We start from the raw sequence: 27,144 nt of genomic DNA on the forward strand, positions 1-27,144 counted from the left end.
GTTACATACTCATGTAGAGTTGTAAGAATGACTGTTTATCATATTGGTGTAACACATAAATTGTTACATACTCATGTAGAGTTGTAAGAATGACTGTTTATCATATTGGGTGTAACACATAAATTGTTACATACACATGTAGGGCTGTAAGAATGACTGTTTATCATATTGGGTGTAACACATAAATTGTTACATACACATGTAGGGCTGTAAGAATGACTGTTTATCATATTGGTGTAATACATAAATTGTTACATATATGTAAGGTTTCTAAGAATTGCTCTCATAATCTAATGTGTTGTCAAAGTATTTTACTAATGTCGAGATAATTGTTTATCACCCATGACAGTTTGTTTCCATTGACGGGTGATAAATGTTTAACATACAGAAACTGTCATTGTATTTAAAAGGAGCAATGTGTACATATTTATATGCAGTCAGTTATTCACTCTCTTCCTGAAATCATGTAGTGATTTATCACGTGACTCTACGACAACGACGCTTAGAACGTTAAGTTCTCTGTCAGTTTTGATTTTGTCCTTACTGTGCAAACATCTGTACACAGTTGTTACCCCAGTTAACTACAACAACATTTCCCAATGGTTTGTCATCAGTAACATATACACCATATGGATAACTGCATGGATTATCATCACTGTCAATACGACTGATAAATTCACCATCTGAAGTAAATTTCAGCACTCTGTTGTTGTGGTAATCACAGACATACACATTACTAGCACTGTCAAGGGCCAATCCTGTCGGGTTTTTCATCTGTCCATCACCTGAACCTTGACTTCCAAATGAATACAGATACTGACCCTCAGAGTTGAACACTTGGATTCGATGATTATGGTATTCTGACACAAACACTTTACCATCATGGTCAACCTTGATATCATAGGGATAATAAAGCTGACCTTGACCTTTACCTTGAGTACCGGAAGTCTTGTAGAGGTTTCCATCTTGGTTGTATATATGTATACAATGACCACTGTAATCTACGACGTAAACCATTCCATTCAGTGGACTAATGGCGATTCCATACGGCAATTTCATCGTACCCTTCCCAAAACTTGTCATCACGTGACCATTTTCATCATGGACGATAACCTGTTTACTTCCATAATCAGTGGTAAATATATCACCATTATCTGCCTGTACTGAATAGACTGGGTTAACAGTGGATAAGATGTTACTGAACTTTATTATAGTGTTTGGTTGGCCTTTTGATGTGAATGTTTGTAATCTATGATTGTTATAGTCACATACTTGTAAATGTCCATCTCTTGTTGAACGAATGCCATAGGGGTTTTTCAGGTCTCCTAATCCACTCCCAGATTTGCCAGTCTGCCAAATTAATCCTTTCTGTGGAATAACATCAATACAAGCTGGTGACCCGTTTACAGCTTTCTTACATACAGAAACTGACAATTCATGTTTTCCACAGTTATTTCCACGTGTGTTTAGTGTCCATGTGTTATCGTTATTCTTCGTCACTTCTACATCATCTATGCTGTCATCAGGTTTCTTTAAAACAGCCTCAACCTTGATTGCTCTGTTCGTCTTTTGTGGAGTGTCAGTTGTCATGGTTACTTTTATATCATCACCTACTCTAACAAATTCTGGAATGGTGGTTAGCTTGTAGCTGACATCATGTTTCTGTATTTCACCAACACATCTTGCATCACAGAAATCATCAAATGGTAAGAACTTCAAATAATCGTCTTCTATCGGCTCTGTTTCTGTCTCTACGTTCAGTAATACATCTACTTGTGCAGAAATACCCTTCTTGGCAACCATCAGTTGACCGGCACTCCCACAATGCATCACGTTAGTGGTATATTCTCTTGTGTGGGACAGGTCGTTTTCAGCACCTTCTAGTTCTTTCAGCTGTGCGTCCAAATTCATCTTTCTATTATCATATTCTTCTTTTAGTTCTCTAAGTAATGTATCACCACTTTGTTGTATTAAACGGATAACTTCATCTATCGTCTTTTGGACGTGGTCTTTCAACTTGTGTTCCTCTGTCTGGTAACACTTATCAAGTGCTTCTAATACCTGTTTGACTGATGTTTGACTTTTCTTGGCTTCGATCTCTTTTGCTTCCAAAATTCCTAGCATTTCTTCAAATTTCTTTCCGTATTCTGTGGCTGCCTCCTTCAGGTGCCTACATGTATGTTTAGGTGGTAGATGATCTAAAACTATGCATTCCGCGCAAGGTACTTTATCACAAGTATCGCAGAAGTATTCAATTCGAATGCCTGGGTGGCAGGTACAGTATAAAGGTGGCCGTACTGAGGTGGGGTCATCGGACTTAGCAGACTGGAACTCTTCCAAGGTCATTAGAGGGTGCGATCTGGTAGTCGGAAATCGACCATGTGAAGCAGCACAAATTCTACACATATCAACACCACACTCTACACAATGTTTAACACTTTCTCCCTCCTGACATCCCTCACATTTCTTTGAATCAGCCGACCCTTCGTCTCGTTTTCTGAAAGTTTCAGTTAATTCATGTAGAAACGAATCAGTAGGAATACCTGTTACGCCGTTCTCCAGTAGTTGAAAGGAACGTCGACATGTAGGACAGATGATCACATCACCACCACGTTTCTCGACCAATGTTACCAAACATGACTCACAGAAACTGTGTAGACATGGTAGAAGTTTAGGGGTTTTATATCGCTCCAAACAAATACCACACAACAGGAAATTTTCGTTGACTTTCTCGGGAACCAACTTCGCTGTAGACGCCATGTTGTTTTCTATTGCCTGCCTACGTATAGAATATGTTGATAACAAAGTATGTGACATGTGACCTAATTCTACGAATTCACTGAGTTTGGTTTTCTACGAATTATAAGTGAAACATTGTTACTTTCTGTTTTCCTTTTCTGATAAAGTATGTAGATCTGTCTGACTGTCTCGCTCTCTGTTTGTTTGTTTGTCTGTCCGTCTGTGTGTATGTGTGTACGTACGTACGTACGTACGTACGTACGTGTGCGTGTCTCTGTCTGTCTGTCCATTATTCTATACTTCATTCTATGTACATACCTACATCACCTGACAGACACCCCCGCAAACAAAACAGACACACCTAACACACACAACATAGACAGACACATCCCACACACAACACAGATAGACACATCCCACACACAACATAGGCAGACACACCCCACACACAACACAGATAGACACACCCCACATACAACATAGACGGACACACCCCACACACAACACATACATACAATAGACGGACACCCCACATATAACACAGACGCACCACACACACAACACAGACATACAATAGACGGACACCCCACATATAACACAGACGCACCACACACATAAACAGATAGACACACCCCTCATACAACATAAACGGACACATCCCACACACAACATAGAGAGACACACCCCACACATAACATAGACAGACACCCCACATACAACATAGACGGGCACACCCCACACACAACACAGACACACCCCACACAAAAACAGCCGCACCCCACACACATAGACAGACACAACCCATGCCACAAACAACAGCCAGACAGACGCAACCCACACATAACACAGACACACCCCACATATAACATAGACATGCCCCACATATAACACAGACACGCCCCACATATAACACACAGACACACCTACACACAACATAGACAGATGCATCTCACACACAACGTCATGACCAGGTCATGATTTTCCGCGAAGTAATATAACAAAGAACGTAGACGATAAATTGTGAAATATCACGAAAACTACGTGTATGATATTTTGTGACGTCACATTCAAATCATATCATGTATATGTAATACTGTGTTTTTATCAATCACCAGATATATGGAAATATATACACATGATTGAGGATAAAGAAGAAGAATGGTCGAATGCAACTTGTGTATCATATCCGTTGCCATGGTAGTTACACATCAACAATTACAGTCGGCAGAACTTTGATAGATGCATAACAAATAAAAGTCATTACTATACTGATATCTAAAATGATAGATAAGGTTGCAATAAAGATTATTATTATTATTATTATTACTAAGCAGGGAACGTCTTGGATTCTTCATGATACTCCTCTTTGCGTGCGGTAAATGTTTTTATATAATTATCATTTCCATGATTTTGTAAGATTGCCATGCTGGGGCGCCCTCATGCATCAGTCAGCCCCTTCAAAGATCATGACCGTTGAGGGCGGAGCGACATAGCGTAATCAGCCTTGTGTGCAATTCCATTATTCAAGTCATGATCATGGTCATTAAAGAGGTAACTTAATAAAAATGTGTGAACATATATGAGGTGTGGCGTAAGCTTTCATAACCTGACGTTTGCAAATCAAATATGTTGAACCCGATGACGATATCGAGGGTTCGAGTGACATCACTTCATTTACATACTGAGAAATTTAATTTCCAGATGTGACGCCAATTCTTCACGATTATGCAAATAATTGATTTCATATTTCAGTAAAGGGTTTTTATAAACAATAAACAAATGATAAAGAGGAAATAAATTGTCGCCATTTTGTATTTCTTTATTAGTCTGTCTCTCCTATCAATTTTGTCCCCGGGGGTGCCACCCTTTGATCGTAATTATCTGCGGTCCTTCGTACAACTATCTCGATACTGTCATTAGATTGGACATTGTTCTGTTTATCTATTTTTTATCCTTGGCCAGTGTACTTATTAGAAATACATCAAGCACACACCATAAATTTAGGCCATCACTTCAAGACTGGTTGATAACAAGGTTACAATTCAATATAAAAAAAACATACATCAAGAAATGAAAACGTGTTTCCCACTCTCTACGAAGCGATTTCTTTATACATATTTATAAGTGGAATTGAACTCTGAGCGCTGTACTAATATTTTGCCCTCTCACACTTACTATGTTGGCGAGTTTTAGCTATAAATTCTGAAGACAGGTAAATATGTATGTAAGGAACATTTGTACCAGCGATATCAGTTTCCATGGTAACATAACGTAACGTAACGTAAATGAATTATAGGTTACCATACATACAGGTGTACCAGTTGTTGGATACCAAAGTCCAAAGGTGTCCACTGCGATGCTGAATGATAAAATTACCATTCCTCTCAAGGACACGAACATGTATGTCAACTTAGTTATCATTTGTTTGTTGTATAAAATACATCATATGACCTAATTATTCACCTTTGACCTTTGACACATATGGTAGCAGTAATTCACCTGCCATCGTAGTAGCTAAAAATAGTCATCAAAGACTTAAATGAAATCAATTTAATTCATATTACTTTATTCCTGTGTAATTTATCTTCGATATTTTGTCGATATGACTAATTTGAAAGTTGACAAAATGACAAAAAAGAAAAAAGTGGAATTTTCAGTGATGCCTGTAGAATAAAAGAATACAGATCGTAAAATGTGTAATAGTAGAAATATGCCTAGTATATCGAACAACGTAGGGACTCCTTGCACGACATTGACCAGTTTGCCTGCCTGCATTGCAATACGCCGTATTCCGGTTATCGAAGAAGCCCCGAAAAGATAAAAGATATGATTGTTTGGCCACTAGGGGCGCTGTTTTAGAACCGGAAGTGAGGGCCAGAATTGTAGAGCATTGTTGCAAAGCACAGAGTCTATAGACATCGTAACCACTGACTAAAGATTTTCTGTCATTCCCCGTAACTTTACGCTATAATATTGCATTATCGCCCATCAAATAATGAACTAGCAAATTAACCTCTCGTTCTCCTAATATTTCGCGCAAGTTTGGCTCTGCAATTCGACCGTGAGGAAAACCCAAAAGTAGCAACATTTTGAAACGGGTAGTACACTGACATCTCACTCACGTTTTCAGTGTGACCTCGTCCATTTGCGTTACCGTTGGAGAAATTGTAGCGATTGCTTCCAGTCAAACATCGGAACGGAAAAAGGTACAAAAACAGAGGAAAGAACCCTCAAAATCACAATATACGCTACAGTTATTGCAGCTTGTATAAAACCAATCTGATTAAAATCCGATGTAGATGTCGGCTAATCGTTCATTGCTATTTTACTTTCGTTATTGTGCCTGAATTGACCTTCGTGGTACATGTTTGATCGTCTCCGCTACCGATCAGGACAAAAACGTAAACATGTACCACGAAGGTCAATTCAGGCAAAATAACGAAGGTAAAATAGCAATGAACGATCAGCCGACATCTACATCGGATTTTAATCAGATCGGTATAAGGTATGGTATGATGAGTGAACCACGTAAACGTTACATGGAAGCCGATTCATTGAAGGGGTGGGCGGTGTGGTACATCAATCACAATAACAATATTTATGATTCGTTGCCGACTTCAATGGGTTTTTTTATACACTGATGGTCTTGAATGAAGAATAGCAAGCTAACCAAAGTGTGATAGTAAAGATGAGTATATCAATACAAATATGTTTATGCCAACTTATAACCAGTACATGAAATGTTTTTTTCCGGACAAAGTTTTATGATTTCACCCGTGGTGCTACACCACTGTTCTAATAAACAAGAAAGGCCTGAGTATGCGGCGACATCAGTTACAATATAAACATGTGGCTTGGTAATTGTCGACCGAACTCTCAATATTGCAATGACTGTAGCTGGAAGCTGTTCAATCTGATTAAAATCCTATGTAGATGTCGGCTAATCGTTCATTGCTATTTTACCTTCGTTATTTTGCCTGATATTATTTTTCTTGGTACATGTTTACATTTTTTAGCCTGATCGTAGAGGAGGCGATCAGGCAAGCTAAAAAATGTAAACATGTACCAAAAAGGTCAATTCAGGCAAAATAACGAAGGTAAAATAGCAATGAACGATCAGCCAACATCTACATCGGATTTTAATCAGATTGGAAGCTGTTGTCAGATTTGTAATTTTCTAATCGTTCTTTTGTCAAGCAACAGACACCAGTAAGGTAAAGAAATATGTTTATCATGTCTACATCGGGTATATTTCGAAGGTCCTCCGTCCAACTTTCAATGTTTCCGCTGTCGATTAGTTCTATCTTTTATTTGATGCTTGACATCCACTATTCGTCTCCTCTTCCGTTCTCTCAGAAAATTATCATTTTCTAGTGTTTCAAGACCAAGGTTGACAGCATTTCTGGCGATATCTAGTAGATTTAGAAGTAGTAATTTTCCACTCTTTTATGAATGCACGGAGTTCTTTTACGCCCATTTTGTTGACAGCTTCATACATCGCCATACTATTAGATGCCATGACGAAAATTCTGGCCCTCACTTTGTCAGATATGGTGCGCCCTCTCGCGATACTTTCCTGCGAAACAACCGGAAGTTCGATAACCGGAATACGCCGTATTAAGAACGTAATCATACGTTATTTGCTGACGTCAGAGCAAAGACCGTATTCGGATTTAGTATTCTTTATTTTGTAGTCGAAAACTGCCACGTGGTCAAATTGTTCACAAACTTACTTTTCAGTAAATTTTATATAATTTAATTATTTTGGCTGACCGTAACTACAGATAGTGCTTTTTGGAAATATAAATAGTCAAAACTCGGCATTTTGCCTGGATGTCTATGTGGCGGGAATTTCCGTAGAGGAATTAAGGCCAGTCCTGAACTGAATGTCTATGTGGCAGGAGTTACTAGACTGTAGAGGAATTAAGGCCAGTCCTGAACTGAATGTCTATGTGGCAGGAGTTACTAGACTATAGAGGAATTAAGACCAGTCTGTACTGCCAGACTACGAATAAAGTGCAACTCAAAATAGATTAATTACTTAATTAATCCGTAGTAACACATGAATAAAATCTCGTTTCGATGAATTGAATTTTAATTTTAAATTAAATTCATGTTATCTTTATATTAAGCTGGCTCTATTAAGTTGACCGTTTTTTTTGCAAACATAATGACTTTTTGATAAACATATAAATCTATTCAAAATCAGAATATTTTTGGTAAACATGTTTAGACGAGATACTGTAACAGTATGTATTAACTTTGATATTTGAATCTAGTCGAATAGGTCACGAGTATATTGGTGTACGAGTTGGTTGGAGGAGCTGTAGGTGATGTCACAAACCTTTGAACTGGCCAAACTAATTTGTTATCGTAGTCTAAATTTATAAGCGAGGATGAACCCGAGTTGGGACGGTCGACTGGTCGAGACATCGCTACCATGAATACATCTTACGTGCACGTCGTAACGGTTGGATTTGTTGCTGTTTTACTGTTCTATGTGGTAGCTAGTGATCCGATCGTCGAAACAAGATACGGAAAAATACGAGGGGTTTACGATCCCGGTAAGAACGTTACTCAATTTCGAGGTATACGATATGCGAAAACTCTTGTTGAAGATATTGGTTTACAGACCAGTATAACCGTTGATCCATGGACTCAGGATATCTACGACGGGTCGGAGTTTGGACCACCGTGCCAACAAAATGCCACGGTTTCCTCGCACAACACAGGAATGGTATTCCACAAAGATGATGTGAATTTTGATTGTTTACGATTGAACGTTTATATACCAGGCAAACTAATTCCACGGCCTGAGTCTTACCCAGTTATGGTGTTCATCCACGATGGTTCGTATTATAGCACAACCCTATCTGGTTTATTAGACGTAATAGTCGTAACGATCAACTATCGTCTCGGTGCGCATCCCCCGGGTAACTATGGACTCCACGATCAAATTCTGGCTCTGCAGTGGGTTCAGGAAAACATCGCTGGATTTGGAGGTGACCCCCAACTTATGACCTATTTCGGTGAACCTATTGACAACACTAAAATTGCAAACCTAGTTAATATTGTCAAGGTCAAAGACTTTAAACAGACAGTATTGCAGAGTGGAGTTTTTGACCGTATTGCCATTTTTCCAAATAAAGAAGTCAATGATCATCCGTCAGATATTGTTTATGTTGCTGAATGTCAACTTGCAGGCTCTGAGGAGATAAAAGTCGCCGATTTTATCAAAAACCCGACTTCAGGAAATATCATGGCGAGGAATACTAGAAGTGATTACATCGCTTTATTGATTAAACGTGCATCAGACTTGTACCGAGAATTATGTGCAGTAGAGGAAATATATATCAACAAACTTGGTGCCGAATATGTGTCGTCTGACATTTCTGATAACCACCCCGAAGTTGCATTATGGATAATTCGGATAATTGCAGTCGTTTTGCTGACTCTAGCGACGGCTTTCTCGATTACATCTGTCGTGATAATAATACGTACCTACAGATCCACGGACTCAGTTGACGATCTTTTCACAAAAGTACATTAATCTTTTGTTTTGCCTTAAATACAATTATCGTAATATTAAACTCCCGCCAAGTTTCAAGAACCGACACTAATTTAGACGTCATTTCCAGAAGTTTTAGTGTTGCGTTGAACTCAGGAATTAAAGAATGAAAAGGACGTGAAGTGTAAATATTATATTTTTGAGATTTAAAGAAAACAACGAACATCTACAATCTTTGAGTTCCTGGATTGTTATCAGTATAATATTTTGATAATTCAATTTATGTTTTGCGATATCGGATGAAAAGAAAGCACAATTCCACGGTGGTCACTTTAGAAATATGGTCATATCATATTTCAATTCACTGAGATGTGTTTTCTCGCCATTGTGTTATTTTTAATCAGACCTTTAGGCATTACCCATAAAATGTAGCAAGTTACGGACAAGGACATCGAAGACTCTTGCCGAGACTCTATACACTGTGGGTTTACACTTTAAAATGTAGTTTCCTATTAATATAATTGGGTGTTTCACGCTAAGTACTTGAACATGTCGATACTGTAAGATTGTATTTACATCAAATAAATGAAACTATTCGAAAATATATGACAATCAAGGTAAAGGAATTGTATCATCAATCACATTTGATCAATGTACAACTGCCGACATCAGACCGAGGACAGACAGAAGCTGTTACAACCACTTGGAAAGTCATGAATTGAATTGGATTACTAACACTTGGTACAGTATATTGGAACAGCAGAGACTTGTATTACATTTCATGGTTTGATAAGAACAGTTTTATAGCCTCTTTATGTGTACATGAAATGCCAGGAGAACTTAGTTTGTTTGTGAACATGAACTATTATGTAATAAAGAGGCCATACAACTGGTATCAAATAATGAAATGCTATACAAGTCTCTATACTTCCCACATGCTGTGTCAAGTGTTATTAATCCAAGTCAATTATTTACTTTTTCCTGTTTGTAACAGGTTCTTTTCGTCCACAGTCTGATGTCAGCATTTGTATATCATTATCAGCTCTTAGTAGACTTTGTTAATCTCTTAATATGTCTATGTCTGCTGGTGATAAATCCACAATAGGTTTTCCAGATGCAGTTAATTCCCTTTCTCTTACAGAACCTGATAAAATATGCTATTCTTCTGTTTTTATTTTCAGCATCTGTTCATTCTAAAACATCTAATATACACCACACGTACACACTTTGCTAGTCTAACTGAGGCAGTAGATGGAAAGTACCTTTAGGGACTGGTCAGTTTCCGACCGGGGGGGGGGGGGGGGAGAAGATAAACACCATACTGCTAGGTTCTGTATCTAGTTTATAAGTGGTATTGATTCTGATCCAGTCATTTCTACATCTTCATTTTGGGAATACATCATAGTGCTCCTAGGTTCTGTTGATAGTTTCTTACCTGTAATAAATGAAAATCATCAACTTTTCCACAAAATAACACAAAATGAATAAGCCAATAATATTGATGACTTGAGAATCTGTCCACAACACTCATAAATGTAAATATTCAAATTTCAGGAAATCATTAATTTATGGAAATATTAAAACCACTTATGAATTATGGTAGTCATGATTGATTTTAAATGCTTCCATAAATACCAAATAATGGTCTTTGAACTATAAAGTGGTACACAATTAGTTCAAAATATTTTTTTAAATCTCAATTTACACTATTATTAAACTAAGTGTGTAACCATAAATCCATGGTTTAAAGTGGTCATATAGATGAGGATTGGGTATTATTTTTGGATTTTTAATTTATAAAAATTTTTATCATGGCTTCCTACTTGAAAAATCAATGTGAAACAACATTGACAAAGTCTGCGTTTGTAACTCAAAAAAGATTAATAAATGTGTAAGCTCTTTGTTATTGTACATACAATAATAATTTCTTTACCATGACGGATTCTTTGCATTAGCGGTTCAAGTGTGACTTTCCTGACTTGGTGAGCCAGCAAGTCAGGTGTCATAAAAATTGTTTGCATCTCTAAAGCTATTTACAATTTCATGTGTAATGGGTCAGTAAAACTGATAACAACTGATATGACATTAGGGGCTTCACACTTAGATATTTAGCTTAGCTTTGCCTGATGTGTTATGTAATAGTGCTTTATCACATTTGTAAATATTGCCAACAAACATTATTCAGTGATGAGAAAGATAAGAAACCCCACTTCCTTAGTTAATGGCTTGATTCTGTAATGCACATTTTTTTTTTGTAATATATTCAGTTACTCAAATTCAGTTGGCTCAGACTGATTGCAACCATGCAAGGTATTCATGTGCAGGATTATTTGTCATGACAACTCATATAATGAATGGGAAAATGAAATGTTAAAAAATGGGAAATGTGCATGTTGAAATTATCTACAGTAATTAGACTATAAATAAAAAAATTGTGTGGTTCTGGTTACAATCAATTTTAGAATAGGTGGGGTAGGTAGATTTTTTATTTTATTTTAATATATTTGTTTTTCATGTGTGAGTGTCTAGTTGAGGTTTTCCATTGTTTTCGAAATAGTCTCTGTGTTGTTTATTTCTTCCTATCAGATGTACAGCCATTACAGATCGGAAGAACATTTTTGGAGTGTTTTTTTTTTTAAGTTGAAGCATCCACTATTTCTCGTAAGACCACGATTTTTAGTAGTAGTAATAAGCATGTTGTTGTTAAATTACCTGAGTATATATGATTTGGTCTAAATTCTCAGAAAAGACAGGTTGGGTTGGGTGATCACTTTTTTAGTGGAATGGTAATATCATGATACTGCAGTATGGATGCTGATGCCATTGACAAGATAAAATCTACTAAAAACAAAAACCTACCAGACAACTGGTACATTTCTTGAAAATTAACTGGTACCATGGCAACGGTACTATTATTTTTATCTGCTGGCATGGTGATCACAGGAATCTGCATTGATGAACTCTCTGATTGGCTTAGAACAACATACACCTAGAAAGAGAATTATCATTGGCTTAGAACAACACATACCTGAAAAATGAATTCTGATTGGCTTAGAACAACATATTTCTGAAAAAAGAATTCTAATTCATAATTTAATTGGCTTACAACAACATACACCTGGGAAGACAATTCTAATTGGCTAGTAAGATCAATATAAACCCGTAAGGAGAATTCTTATTGGCTTAGAATTTGTATAAAATTATGCTAATATCTTTTGTAGTTGTATACATGATGTAGTACAAGAAATTAAATCAAATTAATTTTTGGGTCCATAAAGTAAAAAATCAATGCCCTAAAAAGCTATGATAATCACAAATTAAACCTGTTACTGTATTACCAAGAGTGACCACTGACGGTAGTGTTTTAATTTGCTGTAAATTTACTAAAGTTCTTGAATGATTGAAAACATGATATTCCAGTTACAACTAACACAGTTTTAACATGGTGACCAATTAAAAACCAAAATAGACAGGAAGTTTGACTTAATTATGCTTAGAGGGTCAAAATAGAACAAGAAGGTTGACTTATTCTCAGTACATGTAATATCATTTTATCTTAATGCTTAGAGGGTCAAAATAGAACAAGAAGGCTGACTTATTCTCAGTACATGTAATATCATTTTATCTTAATGCTTAGAGGGTCAAAATAGAACAAGAAGGCTGACTTATTCTCAGTACATGTAATATCATTTTATCTTAATGCTTAGAGGGTCAAAATAGAACAAGAAGGTTGACTTATTCTCACACATGCATATAGTATGATGCATGTGTACCGGTAGTTTGTGGAGAGGAAGTTATGGTGTTAACCAAGAATTTGAATGTTCCTCATTTTTTATGATGCACCTAGGCAGTAATATTCTATTTCCTGTACTGAGAATTGTTGGATAAATGTAACATACCTGAGTTGGCTGACAACATGCGGATGACTTGAAGCAATCTCTCAGACTGCACATTGCTTCACATACCTGTGTATGTAGACAAATGTTTTGTAATACATGTAAGTCATCATGTCATGTCACATCACAGTCAGAGAATGCGTTCTAATTTGACCATGTCTACTGCACCTTTAATTTATTGACTCAGAATTTAATCACCCCATTTCACCTCACCTCGCACTGCATCACACTGCACCACATTACATACCACACCACACCACACCACACCACACCACACATAATTTACACCACACCATACCCACACCACACACACCACACCACATATAATTTACACCACACCATACCCACACCACACACCCACCACACCACAACACACCACACCACAACACACCACACCACCACACCACATCTGTGACACCACATCATACCACACCACACCATATACCATACCACACCTGTAACACCACACCACACCACACCACCACACCTGTGACACCACATCATATCACACCACACCATATACCATACCACACCACATCATACCACACCACTGACACCACACCACACCACACCACCACACCTGTGACACCACACCACACCACACCACACCACACCACATCATACCCATCATATCCCATCATAACACTTTGAAACTTCATAATTATCAGTTTTATCACATTACACAACACACAATGCAACACAATACAACACAATGCAGCACAGTGCATCACAACAGAAGAGAACACAGCACAGCACAGTAAAGCTCAGTAAAACAGAACACAATACAATACAAACTGATTAAAATCCGATGTATTGTACACTTTGCAAATTTTTTTTGGCTGTTACGTTTACTATCGTGTGTTCCTTTGTGAGCACTCGTTACATACATCTGTCACAACACCATAGGCATTCCCATACCAAATATCGGCACTGAGTGAATTCACTCAACGAATGAGAATGCATAATGTGATGAAACATATACATGTAGGTACAGCTTTTCAGAGTGCTTTGTTCAAAAAGAGGCATGCACACAGAGTACAGACAATTAGTGTATATTATATTGTAAGACGGATTCTGATTGGCTACTCATAAGTACGAGATTTGGTATGGGAACGCCTATGGTGTTGAGTCTATCAGATGTACATGTATGTAACAAGCGCTCACAAAAGAACAAATGACAGTAAATGTAACAGCCTAAAAGAAATTGTGAAATGTACAATACATCAGATTTTAATCAGATTAAGTACAGCATAGCACAGCACAGTACAGTACAACAGAACATAAAACACACAAAACAATACATCACAGGACAGCATAGCACAGCACAGCACAGTACAGTACAACAGAACATAAAACACACAAAACAATACATCACAGGACAGCATAGCACAGCACAGCACAGTACAGTACAACAGAACACAAAACAATACATCACAGGACAGCATAGAACAGCACAGCACAGTACAACAGAACACAAAACAATACATCACAGGACAGCATAGAACAGCACAGCACAGCACAGTACAACAGAACACAAAACAATACATCACAGGACAGCATAGAACAGCACAGTACAGTACAACAGAACACAAAACAATACATCACAGGACAGCATAGAGCAGCACAACACATTATAACATAACAAACCTATTGTACTCACAGATAATCTCTTTCGTCCCTTGGTTCCATCACCTACATGTAGATTACAACTATACAGGATACCATTGAAGAAAGCAATAAATGTCTCAAATATTGCAACCATCAGTATAAAGCCATCTATAGAACGACGTTTGTGCTGGAATAGATTACACAATAAAACATCAATTTTTATCAAAAATGTTCAAAATGATTTTACCAGGTTTCCAGCTGGGTTGATTTAAGTGCAATGGCTCAAGTTTTGTCTATAGAATTTCACTCTTCAGAAACAACTTCAGAAACAACTGACGAATGTGTGGCTCATTAGTCAACAAAATTATCTAGATTCTTTTATTAGTATCTCACTATTTGACTATCGAGACACCAATATTCAACATATCATATACCCAGTATCAATTTCAATGCAATAGTCGATTTTCTGGTTCCAAGATGCATTGCGTGAGAGGACGGCTTTTCTGTTGTTACATTTAGTCTTGTTTTGTCTACATTACATTTGAAATAACATTTTCATCAGGAAATTATGGAAACACATGTTGACCTCTTTGATTATGAGTGATTTTATAGAACAAAGACTGAATGCCATCAATGACATAGAGGGATTTTACGGGTAAACCCAGGGTACCGTCATGTGACAACCATCCCCTGAGTAGCACGTACACACCCCTCTGCGCATACACAATACATGGCATTCTATGGAGAGAAGCACAAAGAATCTTTGAACTGTCAACATGTCTATTCAATGGAGAGCATGCATATCAAACCCAGGCAATAATTTTCTGTATCACATCCTGGTACACTTTGTCCAAATATGGACAGTGGCACACACATCAATATATGACTGTTCACTCACTGATTTTATTTGATTAATTTCTTCCCCATTTTTATGTTTTTGTGAATAAAATAACAATTCAATAGCAAATTTATGTGATTATGTGATTCAAATGATGTTGGTGTATACATGTATGATAATTTATAATAAAACCTTCATGGCTTGGATATGAGTTTTGTGGACCCCGGTTGATGGCTTAATTTATGGACCCTCCTTCTGATGTACAACCTCAATCCGCAAAATTGTACTTACCACTTGTACAGTCTGGTAAGTATTGATAAAAAGTAAGAGTTTATACTTACCATAGTGTGACGACATTCCTGGTTTATTTGATCTGTGTTTCTATCCCAGCAACCATAATTATCCTCAGTATCAATGGCTACTGCCATCACTATGACAACGGCTATACCACAAAACAGTGCAGACATGAAGGAAAACACCAACGCAGCCATTATCTAGTGACAACCATTACAAAAAAAAGTCTATACATTGGGTTGAAGGTAATCATTGGTGCATATAAGATTAAGGTATTTGTAGTACTCTTAGCATACTGAAGAATACTTGAAGGGGTACATACACTATAGTCTGTAAGGTACGCTGTGATGTGGGCACCCTCACAAATCAGCTGACCAGAGGAGAGCGGTGAGGGTGGAACGTCACAACGTATCTTAGAGTCTATGTACACTACTGCAGGAAAGACATTTTTAAGACCTTTGAATTCTGGAGAGTCATGCCATGGTTTAATACATCACCTATATTATGCATCATTTCAGACAAGTTACCTTATTTGAGGATCTTTAACTGTTTGTTGCATAAATATTTGTGCCGACTCCCATGATGCAATGGTCCACAGCAAAGATCCCCAAAAGAGGGACAACTTCAAATTGATGTCTCTCTGAAATCAGATGTAATGTAGGTGATGTAAAACTATGACATGACTCACTAGAACCCAAAGCTCACCTGAAAATGTCTTTATTTCCTACAGTGGTGTCCCCTTTAAAGTGTACATGCAAAGGGTGATACTTTTTTTCGTCATTGTTTATTTTGCCATAAAAATAAAGGACATTGGGTTTTGTGACAGTATAGAATAGCTCTGGCGTGAGAAATTGCATGAAAAATGAGCCACTCTAGGCTCAGCCACAGAGCACCTCAGGAAGTACTTCTCATTTGCATATGTATAGGACAGATTTTGGAACATCATGACGTCACTTGAGGAAGACAATCATCCTCGGAAGTTTATCCAGATAACAGGGCATAACAGGGGTCGTTCTCTAGTGGTCCATTAATTAGCCCCACCAAACCCTGATAACAGAGCATAACAGGGGTTGTTCCATAGTGGTCCATTAATTAGCCCCACCAAACCCTGATAACAGGGCATAACAGGGGTTGTTCCATAGTGGTCCATTAATTAGCCCCATCAAACCAAGATAACAGGGCATAACAGGGGTTGTTCCCTAGTGGTCCATTAATTAGCCCCATCAAACCCTGATAACAGGGCAAAACAGGGGTTGTTCCCTAGTGGTCCATTAATTAGCCCCATCAAACCCTGATAACAGGGCAAAACAGGGGTTGTTCCCTAGTGGTCCATTAATTAGCCCCATCAAACCCTGATAACAGGGCATAACAGGGGTTGTTCTCTAGTGGTCCATTAATTAGCCTCACCAAACCCTGATAACAGGGCATAACAGGGGTTGTTCCCTAGTGGTCCATTAATTAGCCCCACCAAACCCTGATAACAGGGCATAACTGGGGTTGTTCCCTAGTGGTCCATTAATTAGCCCCATCAAACCCTGATAACAGGGCATAACAGGGGTTGTTCCCTAGTGGTCCATTAATTAGCCCCATCAAACCCTGATAACAGGGCATAACAGGGGTTGTTCCCTAGTGGTCCATTAATTAGCCTCACCAAACCCTGATAACAGGGCATAACATTGGTTGTTCCCTAGTGGTCCATTAATTAGCCCCATCAAACCCTGATAACAGGGCATAACAGGGGTTGTTCCCTAGTGGTCCATTAATTAGCCTCACCAAACCCTGATAACAGGGCATAACATTGGTTGTTCCCTAGTGGTCCATTAATTAGCCCCGCCAAACCCTGATAACAAGGCATAACAGGGGTTGTTCCCTAGTGGTTCATTAATTAGCCAACCCCTCTCCCTTCCGACTGGGGATACAGATATGCTGGGAGTGCAGGGAGCAAAGCAGAGATTATGTTTGCAAACTAAATTTGTGAGTTGTTAATTTTCACACAAGGGCAGGTGAACAATTTGTAATACATTTACATAATTATGTAAGGATATATAGTTTATGAAATCCTCTGAGAAATAATGTACATAATTTAACTAAATATATTATTATTTGATTTTATATTTTTCTAATGTTATCAATTTTATTTGAGGATAAACATACCAAGTACAGTGTTTACATTTATCCTGTATAAACGATGTTTTGTTCTCAGTGTAATTATTTTTATATTCTCATAGGTTTTTTTAGTAAAAAAAAAGAGTAATAAAATATTTACCTTTTCAGTAGTTTTATGTTTGTGTGCCTTCATTCCAATAAATCCAGCAAGACATGCCTAGGTATGGTACAAACATAAACAAATAACATTAATGCACCACAGGAGCAAGTTTTACAATGTTTAAAATTCAAATTAGCTTGAATACCTCAAACTTGTTACTAAGTAATTTTAGAGATTGAAACTCTGCTGTGTGAAAACGTGTTACTAAGTAAGGGTTAGGAATTCAAACTTTGCCAATGTACCAGCAGAGAGCCATATGTGGTAAAATGCGTGGGGAACTTGGGTAGATTTTAACTTTTTCAAACCCTTAGCAAAGCACTGTTGTCGTTTTCAATGCTGTATAATTTTTTGAAACCACAGCTTAGAGTTAAAATAAATTATATATCTTAAGATAAACTATTGGAAAAATATTGAGTGAGGAAGGAGAGGGGAAAAGTCTGGCCATCAAATAGTTTATATAGAGTGATACATGTAGATTAGTTCCTAATATAATAACACACCAAAGGGGAGGGGAGGGGCACTGCCATCAAATAACCATTGTCTAGTCTAAATGTAGTATAGACCTATTCTCTAATACAATAACACACCAAAAGGAGGGGGGGGAGAGGGGCACTGCCATCAAATAACCATTGTCTAGTCTAAATGTAGTATAGACCTATTCTCTAATACAATAACACACCAAAAGGAGGGGGGGGGAGGGGCACTGCCATCAAATAGCCATTGTCTAGTTTAAATGTAGTATAGACCTATTCTCTAATACAATAACACACCAAAGGGGAGGGGGAGGGGCACTGCCATCAAATAGCCATTGTCTAGTTTAAATGTAGTATAGACCTATTCTCTAATACAATAACACACCAAAAGGAGGGGGGGGGAGAGGGGCACTGCCATCAAATAGCCATTGTCTAGTCTAAATGTAGTATAGACCTATTCTCTAATACAATAACACACCAAAAGGAGGGGGGGGGAGGGGCACTGCCATCAAATAGCCATTGTCTAGTTTAAATGTAGTATAGACCTATTCTCTAATACAATAACACACCAAAAGGAGGGGGGGGAGGGGCACTGCCATCAAATAGCCATTGTCTAGTCTAAATGTAGTATAGACCTATTCTCTAATACAATAACACACCAAAAGGAGGGGGGGGGAGGGGCACTGCCATCAAATAGCCATTGTCTAGTCTAAATGTAGTATAGACCTATTCTCTAATACAATAACACACCAAAAGGAGGGGGGGGGAGAGGGGCACTGCCATCAAATAGCCATTGTCTAGTCTAAATGTAGTATAGACCTATTCTCTAATACAATAACACACCAAAAGGAGGGGGGGGAGGGGCACTGCCAACAAATAGCCATTGTCTAGTCTAAATGTAGTATAGACCTATTCTCTAATACAATAACACACCAAAAGGAGGGGGGGGGGGGAGGGGCACTGCCATCAAATAGCCATTGTCTAGTCTAAATGTAGTATAGACCTATTCTCTAATACAATAACACACCAAAAGGAGGGGGGGGAGGGGCACTGCCATCAAATAGCCATTGTCTAGTCTAAATGTAGTATGGATCAATTCTCTAATACAATAACACACCAAAAGGAGGGGGGGGGGGAGGGGCACTGCCATCAAATAGCCATTGTCTAGTCTAAATGTAGTATGGATCAATTCTCTAATACAATAACACACCAAAGGGGAGGGGGAGGGGTACTGCCAACAAATAGCTATTGTCTAGTCTAAATGTAGTATAGATCAATTCTCTAATACTGTAATACCTCAAGCAAAAACTAGTCTACAGTAGTGGAAGAAAGATAAGTGTTGTTACTATAGCAACTTACAAATATTCCTCCATAAAGGGGCATGCCTAGATATGATAATTCACACTCCATTACAATGGCTAATATTCCCATGATAAAGAAGAGTGCACCAAAACCGAGTTGACACAGATTTAAAAGTGGTTGTGTGCTGGTAAACGCTCTCATCTCCTCAGATCTACCAATAGCTGAGTTCTTATTTTCTGATAACTGTTCTTCATATACTTGGTCCATCGTACCTTCTGACGTCGATTTGGTTTTCTATGTGTAAAATAAAGACCAGAACCTTATAACGGTTACAGGTGAGGTGCACAATGTATGACAACAGGAGTGTAACTCTTCAAGTATGCAGGTTGTCACGGGTTATGGACTAATTTGTCTGTCAATTAATTAGTGATGCGTTGTCTATTTGCAGTCCGTGTGTGAGCCAGGTTGCAGGTTGCAGGTCAATTTGCAGTCTGTGTATACGCCAGGTTGCAGGTCAATTTGCAGTCCGTGTATAAGCCAGGTTGCAGGTCAATTTGCAGTCTGTGTATAAGCCAGGTTGCAGGTCAATTTGCAGTCTGTGTATAAGCCAGGTTACAGGTTGCAGGTCAATTTGCAGTCTGTGTATAAGCCAGGTTGCAGGTCAATTTGCAGTCTGTGTATAAGCCAGGTTGCAGGTTGCAGGTCAATTTGCAGTCCGTGTATAAGCCAGGTTGCAGGTCAATTTGCAGTCTGTGTATAAGCTAGCCAGGTTACAGGTTGCAGGTCAATTTGCAGTCTGTGTATAAGCCAGGTTACAGGTTGCAGGTCAATTTGCAGTCTGTGTATAAGCCAGGTTGCAGGTCAATTTGCAGTCTGTGTATAAGCCAGGTTGCAGGTTGCAGGTCAATTTGCAGTCCGTGTATAAGCCAGGTTGCAGGTTGCAGTCAATTTGCAGTCCGTGTATAAGCCAGGTTGCAGTCAATTTGCAGTCCGTGTATAAGCCAGGTTGCAGGTTGCAGTCAATTTGCAGTCCGTGTATAAGCCAGGTTGCAGTCAATTTGCAGTCCGTGTATAAGCCAGGTTGCAGTGCAATTTGCAGTCCGTGTATAAGCCAGGTTACTGGTTGCAGGTCAATTTGTTGGTCAACATGTGGGTCACTGCGGATTTCTGTTTTTAAAACCCAACAACTTAATTTTAGAGACTAACAAATTGGCCTCTAAGTTGACCTGCAAGATGACACTTCTGTTTTGTTGGAAATACATGTGTGTGTCTAGACAATGGGTCTCAGCAGAACCAATGAAATTATTAACGGGGGTTGGAAGGTTCATGGGTTAATTACCAGTGATACATTATTATTTAATGTTTAAATTTATAGACTAGACTAGAAGTTAATATGTGTCAAATGATTGGTGGAAACTCTAAAAACTGTCCCACTGAATTAATCATATAAGGGGGCGAGATCAATAGTTCAATGTAGGATAAAAACAAACAAATTCTTATACTTCCATATACCTTAGACCTCCCCCCCCCCACACACCTCCCTTCTAAATAAAGTAACCAAAATTAAGAATTGTTTCAGACACCACAATCAATTTCAAATTAGTATGTAGTAGTATAAAATCAATATGTGGTGAGTAAAAAATATTCTTTTGTTGACATTTTATTTTAAGGCCATGCATTTACTGTAGCAAAAATTCTTCCATTTCTTAATTTCACATTTTTTAAAAAGAAACATTTGCATTTAGGGGTACAAAACATCCATTAAAAGTAAAATCAATTTTGTAGGTAGAGAATATAACCCCCAACCTCCAAAGTAAAAGAATTTCGATTTTTATCCTACACTGAACCTCAGAAGTTGTCTGAGATTGAACTATAGATGTCGCCCTTAAACTTTAAAGGAGGCATTCATTTAGTTTAGTTGTTGGTATACTTAATAAAATTATTGGAAAGCAAATATCAAGTTTAACTGAGTAAAGGTAAAGCTGGTGAAATACAAGGAAGGTTTAGGAAAAATAGACAAAGAATTTATCATATATTTGTTTTTAAAGGGATTCACGTCATTTTGTAAACATTGTATTTTTAAAAGAATTTTATCAAGTTTGAAGTTCTGGGAAGCATATCCAAAACATACATGTAATTAGAACTTACAACTACCGACAACAGGCCGTGGACGAACGGAACCTGCTATGGAGAGGGAAAGTAAAGAACTGAATTGGATTTATAATACCTGGCACATCATGTTGGAAGTACAGAGACTTGTATTACATCCCATTATTTGATTAGAACAATTTTATGGTCACTTTACATGATACTTCACAGTCATAATTCTAGTTCCCCTGGTATTTCATGTACAATTAAAGATGCCATAAAACTGTTCTTATCAAACCATGAAATGTAATAGAAGTCCCTGCTGTTTCAACATGCTGTACCAAGTGTTATCAATCCAATTCATTTTGTTTACTTTCCCTTGTTTGTAACAGATTCCGTTCGTCCACGGTCTGATGTCTGCAGTTGTATAATCATTTGTGAGGTAATTTTTAGTGTTAAAGTCAGTTTCCATATGTCAGGTTATTGACCCTGAAAATAGGATTACATTCAGGAAGCAATTGGTAATATGCAGCCTACATCATTTTAGCTGTAATATCCAATGAGTGAAACACCAAGCCAACATCATTTTAGCTGTAATGTCCCATGAGTGAAACACCAAGCCAACATCATTTTAGCTGTAATGTCCCATGAGTGAAACACCAAGCCTACATCATTTTAGCTACAATGTCCCATGAGTGAAACACCAAGCCTACATCATTTCAGCTGTAATGTCCCTTGAGTGAAACTCCAAGCCTACATCATTTTAGCTGCAATGTCCCATGAGTGAAACACCAAGCCTACATCATTTTAGCTGCAATGTCTCTTGAGTGAAACACCAAGCCTACATCATTTTAGCTGTAATGTCTCATAAGTGAAACACAAAGCCTACATCATTTTAGCTGTAATGTCCCATGAGCGAAACACCAAGCCTACATCATTTTAGCTGCAATGTCCCATGAGTGAAACACCAAGCCTACATCATTTTAGCTGTAATGTCCCATGAGTGAAGCACAAAGCCTACATCATTTTAGCTGTAATGTCCCATGAGCGAAACACCAAGCCTACATCATTTTAGCTGCAATGTCCCATGAGTAAAACACCAAGCCTCCATCATTTTAGCTGTAATGTCCCATGAGTGAAACACCAAGCCTAGATCATTTTAGCTGTAATGTCATTTTACATGAGTGAAACACCAAGACTACATCATTTTAGCTGTAATGTCCCATGAGTGAAACACCAAGCCTACAGCATTTCAGCTGTAATGTCACATGAATGAAACACCAAACTTATATCATTTCAGCTGTAATGTCCCTTGAGTGAAACACCAAAGCCTACAAGAGTATGTCATGTTTTTTACTAGCAAATTATAATTCTTGTAATCATGGTAATTACGTACTCCGTAGTACCGTACATCATGTTTGTCACGTTTGACAGTGTTGATACTAATGTACATGTTTGTTATTGTTGCTGTCGTTGTTGTCATCATAATGTTTGCTTATTGTTCTTTTGTCGTAAACACAAGTCTGGGCTCCATGTACTAGTACGTACTTACACAAGTGGCTGTTGTGTACAGCCTGTAGCCCTGCTTGCTGACAGAGTAAGTCGGGACTCGACTAAGTTCCTTTTTTCAGAAATGGTCATTCGCAAGCAAGGCCTGGTACACGTAACGTTACTTACCTCACAAAATCACGATGCCACTGAAATTTGAGCGACGATACGTATTCATCTACTCACCTGTGTGAATATTTGTCATAAATATCGTCAGGACGGTCTTGTAACTGGCCTCCTACAGATCCGGCAGAGATCCGGGATCCGGTTTACAGTCATTCACGATTTGCAGACTACGTACGTTACATAACTATGCACTATAGAATACGTGTCCAAGGCCACCGCATGGTGGCGCACTTTGGAGAAGATAACGTTATCAGTAGTACAGCTATATTTTGCATGACTATTTTGTACAATTCTGTGATTGCAATACACAGACATCGATCGCGAGAGAACTTTTGAATATAACCACTATATACCTAATTAGTATGCGATAGAATGTCTGTTTGATTCGATAATCTCCGGAAGCAAATAGTAGCTCTGGATAATACGCTAATGTGATCTTGATATTCTGAAAAATTTTCGTTTACTGTTTAGATAGTGGATTTGATATTGTAATTAAAGAACTTAAATGTCACGTGGTTGTCTTTTATTCAGTCACAAACAAGGATGTCATCATCTGTAATTTAGGAAACAAACATCACAGTTACTTGTGAACTAATATTCCATTCAAGCTTTAGTATATAATACAAAACAATGGCGTTATAACTTATATAGTATAACGTGCTCAAAATACAATGCTGTTGAGTTTTATTCACCTAATGACTACGCTCGACATAGGCTACGTGCTAACTATTACTCCTTATGACGTCATAAAATCCCGTGGTCTAGGTGGGACCGGAAATACCCGACAACTCTCGAAGTAAATCCGAAGGGAACTGACTGAAAAAAGGTCATTTTAAGGTGTTTGCAGACGCTTTTTAAAAGTTTTAAAACCAGAATGTATTTCACAAAAATGTCTAGCAAATTAGCGATAGTGAATGTGAGCATTTTGAATCACCTTTAAAGGTACACAAGCCAAGTCTATTAATTTGTGATGGACAAAAAAAATAAAAAATAATGGTCCATGTTTCAATCCCGGGTCATAAACAAACTATCTTAATCCTATAAAGATCCAATACGGATTAGTATTACAGTTTTATATTGTCTTTTTAAGTAACTAGCTATAGGAGGGGTCGGGTAACCGGAACCAAACTATTTTCTTAAGCCTTATGAAGTTGGTATTTCCAAGTTTCAGTGAAAATGAATGCACCATTTCTACGTATAGCTGTGAAATGAATATTTAAATATCTAAAGTTCTTACTGGTATCACGTTAGAAGTTATGACATCTTTCCCACTAACCCGTACCATATCTTCTCCAAATACTACGCCACCACACTATAACCTCTAACACTTGTTTTGCACCTTGTTTTGAGGTTCAAAGTACTTATAAGGTTAATATTGTTACACACTATATTTACAAGGGTTCTCATCTTTCACAGACAGTCTTGTGTGATGGTATTATATTCATTATTGACTCAGGTATGTATAGGAATACTTGTTGTCGCTCCAACTTTATATGTTGTATTATTCATGTTATATTGCGTTATACAGCTACAGCCCATTTCAATTATCGTTATCTGGCTCTGTTTGATACAACTACGCAGAAACCAATAAGAAACTAGATATGCTACACTATAAGACAACGAAATTGAATGAATACAGTTTCTTGCAGCATTGTGTCTAAATGAAATGAACTAATAAAGTACAAAGATTTTCTACAATGTCAAATGCAGATGTCAAAATATTGGCGCCCATGTGACTGCAACTACTTACATTATGTTTTAAATAGTTTATTTCATATTAGACAAAATGTAGCAAGAAATTGCGATTTTGTTCTTTTACTGTACAACATTTTTACTGTGTTTTGATTAGTTGCATCAAGCTAAGCAGAGTTGGTGAAACGGTAACTTGAAACGGGCTGTATGGAGTTACCACAACTGTTCATTAGCGTAGTCGATACAATGAATTACAAAGGTTAAATTAACACACACACACAGTTCTAAAATTAAACTGCAACATGTACGGTGGTACATCCACTATGTATACGAGCGTAAGTTTGTACATCCACTATCCTCAAGGTATGCGACAGTGTTTAGGCCTACGTTATCTGACGATTATAATTGAAATAACGCTTAAAAGTATAGCCTTGATACTTCTCACAATTTAATCACACGTTTCATTTTTGTTTGGACGTCGACTAACCGGTAGTAGTTTTGTGAATGCCATATGCCTCGAATTTATCAATACGGTTTTTATAATAGTAGGACCATATCTTTTACACGAGTTTACGTATTTGTGTCATAAATCACGACTTTCTTCCAATATTTTGTTTGGAAACATGGCCAAAAATTAATCCAATATGGAAAATTATGAACGGTCTGTCTATCTATCGTCGGTCGCGTGTTACTAAGCAACGAGCTGGTAGCAGGCCTGGCCTTTCTCAATGTTGATTAATTGTTTATTCAGGCACTATATGAAAAGTCAAATTTACCCCCCATTACCCAACCTTTACCCTACCTGTGACCCACCTAAGTACCATCTCTGTCAAGGGGTAGTACGAGACGAAGTGACACTTTTGACTGTTTACAGCCCCCAGGGGAGAGATCACCGGGGTAAATTAAGTAAAAGGTGTCACTTCGTCTCATACTCACCACATTTACACATCCTCTGCTAACGATTTACCACGTTGGAAAGACATGGTCAAAATGTAACTTTTCGTAGAGTGAGGCCTGACAAAGACGTATATTTCAACTTGACCATATTTGGACTTAAAACCGTGGCGGCTATCTTCGAAAATGATTGGCATAGTATGTTGAATCGATGAATTAAATATGCAATGTCGTTGAATAATCCGTGCATTTTAAAACAGTGCGATAACCCGAGCTGTTATGGAACGTCGGTACACTGGTTCGGTCTAAGGTCACTTTGATGCAATCAGTGACGTGACAATGCATAGTTATACTGGTATACTGTACAATATAGTCATCTCATGTCATTTTAGGTGGACAGCCAATCCAGGTGAGAAGGTACGATGGACCAACTATACGTAGAAGGGTTCAAGAATGCCAAGACTGGTAGCTATGAGGAGATGAGAGTGTTTACCAGAACACGGCCAGTTTTAAGTCTGTGTCAATTCATCCTTGGTGCAACCCTCATTATGATGGGATTTGTAACCATTTCTATGGAATGTGAATTATCATACCTGGGCATACCCTTTTATGGAGGAATATTTGTAAGTTGCTATAGTAACAAGACATGATTATTTGCACTAGAGTGTTGAATGTTGATGAGTGTATTGCTCTCCAAGGTGATTGAGCACTCTACTTGGCAAAAGAATAAAACTCTCTGTAAATATATACATTATACATATATATACACTTTTCTTTCCTCAGTATACGGTAAAATGTTTTTTGCTAAGAGAAAGTGTCTCAGTAGGCCCAATCCATCATACTAATAATCGCTTATGCCCAGTGCAGTCACG

The 27,144-nt window shown here is 37.8% G+C and overlaps 2 protein-coding genes across 2 annotated transcripts; both read right to left on the reverse strand.

The window, feature by feature from the left end:
- Positions 1 to 540: 540 nt before the first annotated feature.
- Positions 541 to 2,760, reverse strand: LOC144453126 (E3 ubiquitin-protein ligase TRIM45-like). Its single transcript, XM_078144404.1, has one exon. It carries the CDS (start codon positions 2,758 to 2,760, stop codon positions 541 to 543), a length of 2,220 nt encoding a protein of 739 aa, XP_078000530.1.
- A 7,415-nt stretch (positions 2,761 to 10,175) lies between these two features.
- On the reverse strand, positions 10,176 to 23,880 carry LOC144453062 (uncharacterized). Its single transcript, XM_078144334.1, has 8 exons — positions 23,747 to 23,880; positions 19,982 to 20,218; positions 18,150 to 18,206; positions 15,931 to 16,083; positions 14,804 to 14,938; positions 13,147 to 13,212; positions 12,107 to 12,236; positions 10,176 to 10,682 (listed from the first exon to the last, which is right to left on the reverse strand). Exons 2-8 carry the CDS (start codon positions 20,189 to 20,191, stop codon positions 10,585 to 10,587), a joined length of 849 nt encoding a protein of 282 aa, XP_078000460.1. The 5' UTR covers positions 20,192 to 20,218; positions 23,747 to 23,880; the 3' UTR covers positions 10,176 to 10,584.
- Between the last annotated feature and the right edge of the window lie 3,264 nt (positions 23,881 to 27,144).

The sequence above is a fragment of the Glandiceps talaboti genome, chromosome 23, assembly GCF_964340395.1.
Source record: "Glandiceps talaboti chromosome 23, keGlaTala1.1, whole genome shotgun sequence".
Taxonomy (NCBI): domain Eukaryota; kingdom Metazoa; phylum Hemichordata; class Enteropneusta; family Spengelidae; genus Glandiceps; species Glandiceps talaboti.

Coding starts and splice junctions, on each gene's coding strand:
- LOC144453126 (XM_078144404.1), bottom strand. CDS start 2,760: ATGGCGTCTACAGCGAAGTTGGTTCCCGAGAAAGTCAACGAAAATTTC.
- LOC144453062 (XM_078144334.1), bottom strand. CDS start 20,191: ATGGACCAAGTATATGAAGAACAGTTATCAGAAAATAAGAACTCAGCT. Junction 16,084..18,149: donor AACATAAAACTACTGAAAAG/GTAAATATTTTA, acceptor GGTTGTCACTAG/ATAATGGCTGCGTTGGTGTT. Junction 12,237..13,146: donor CATGTTGTCAGCCAACTCAG/GTATGTTACATT, acceptor TTCTCTTTCTAG/GTGTATGTTGTTCTAAGCCA.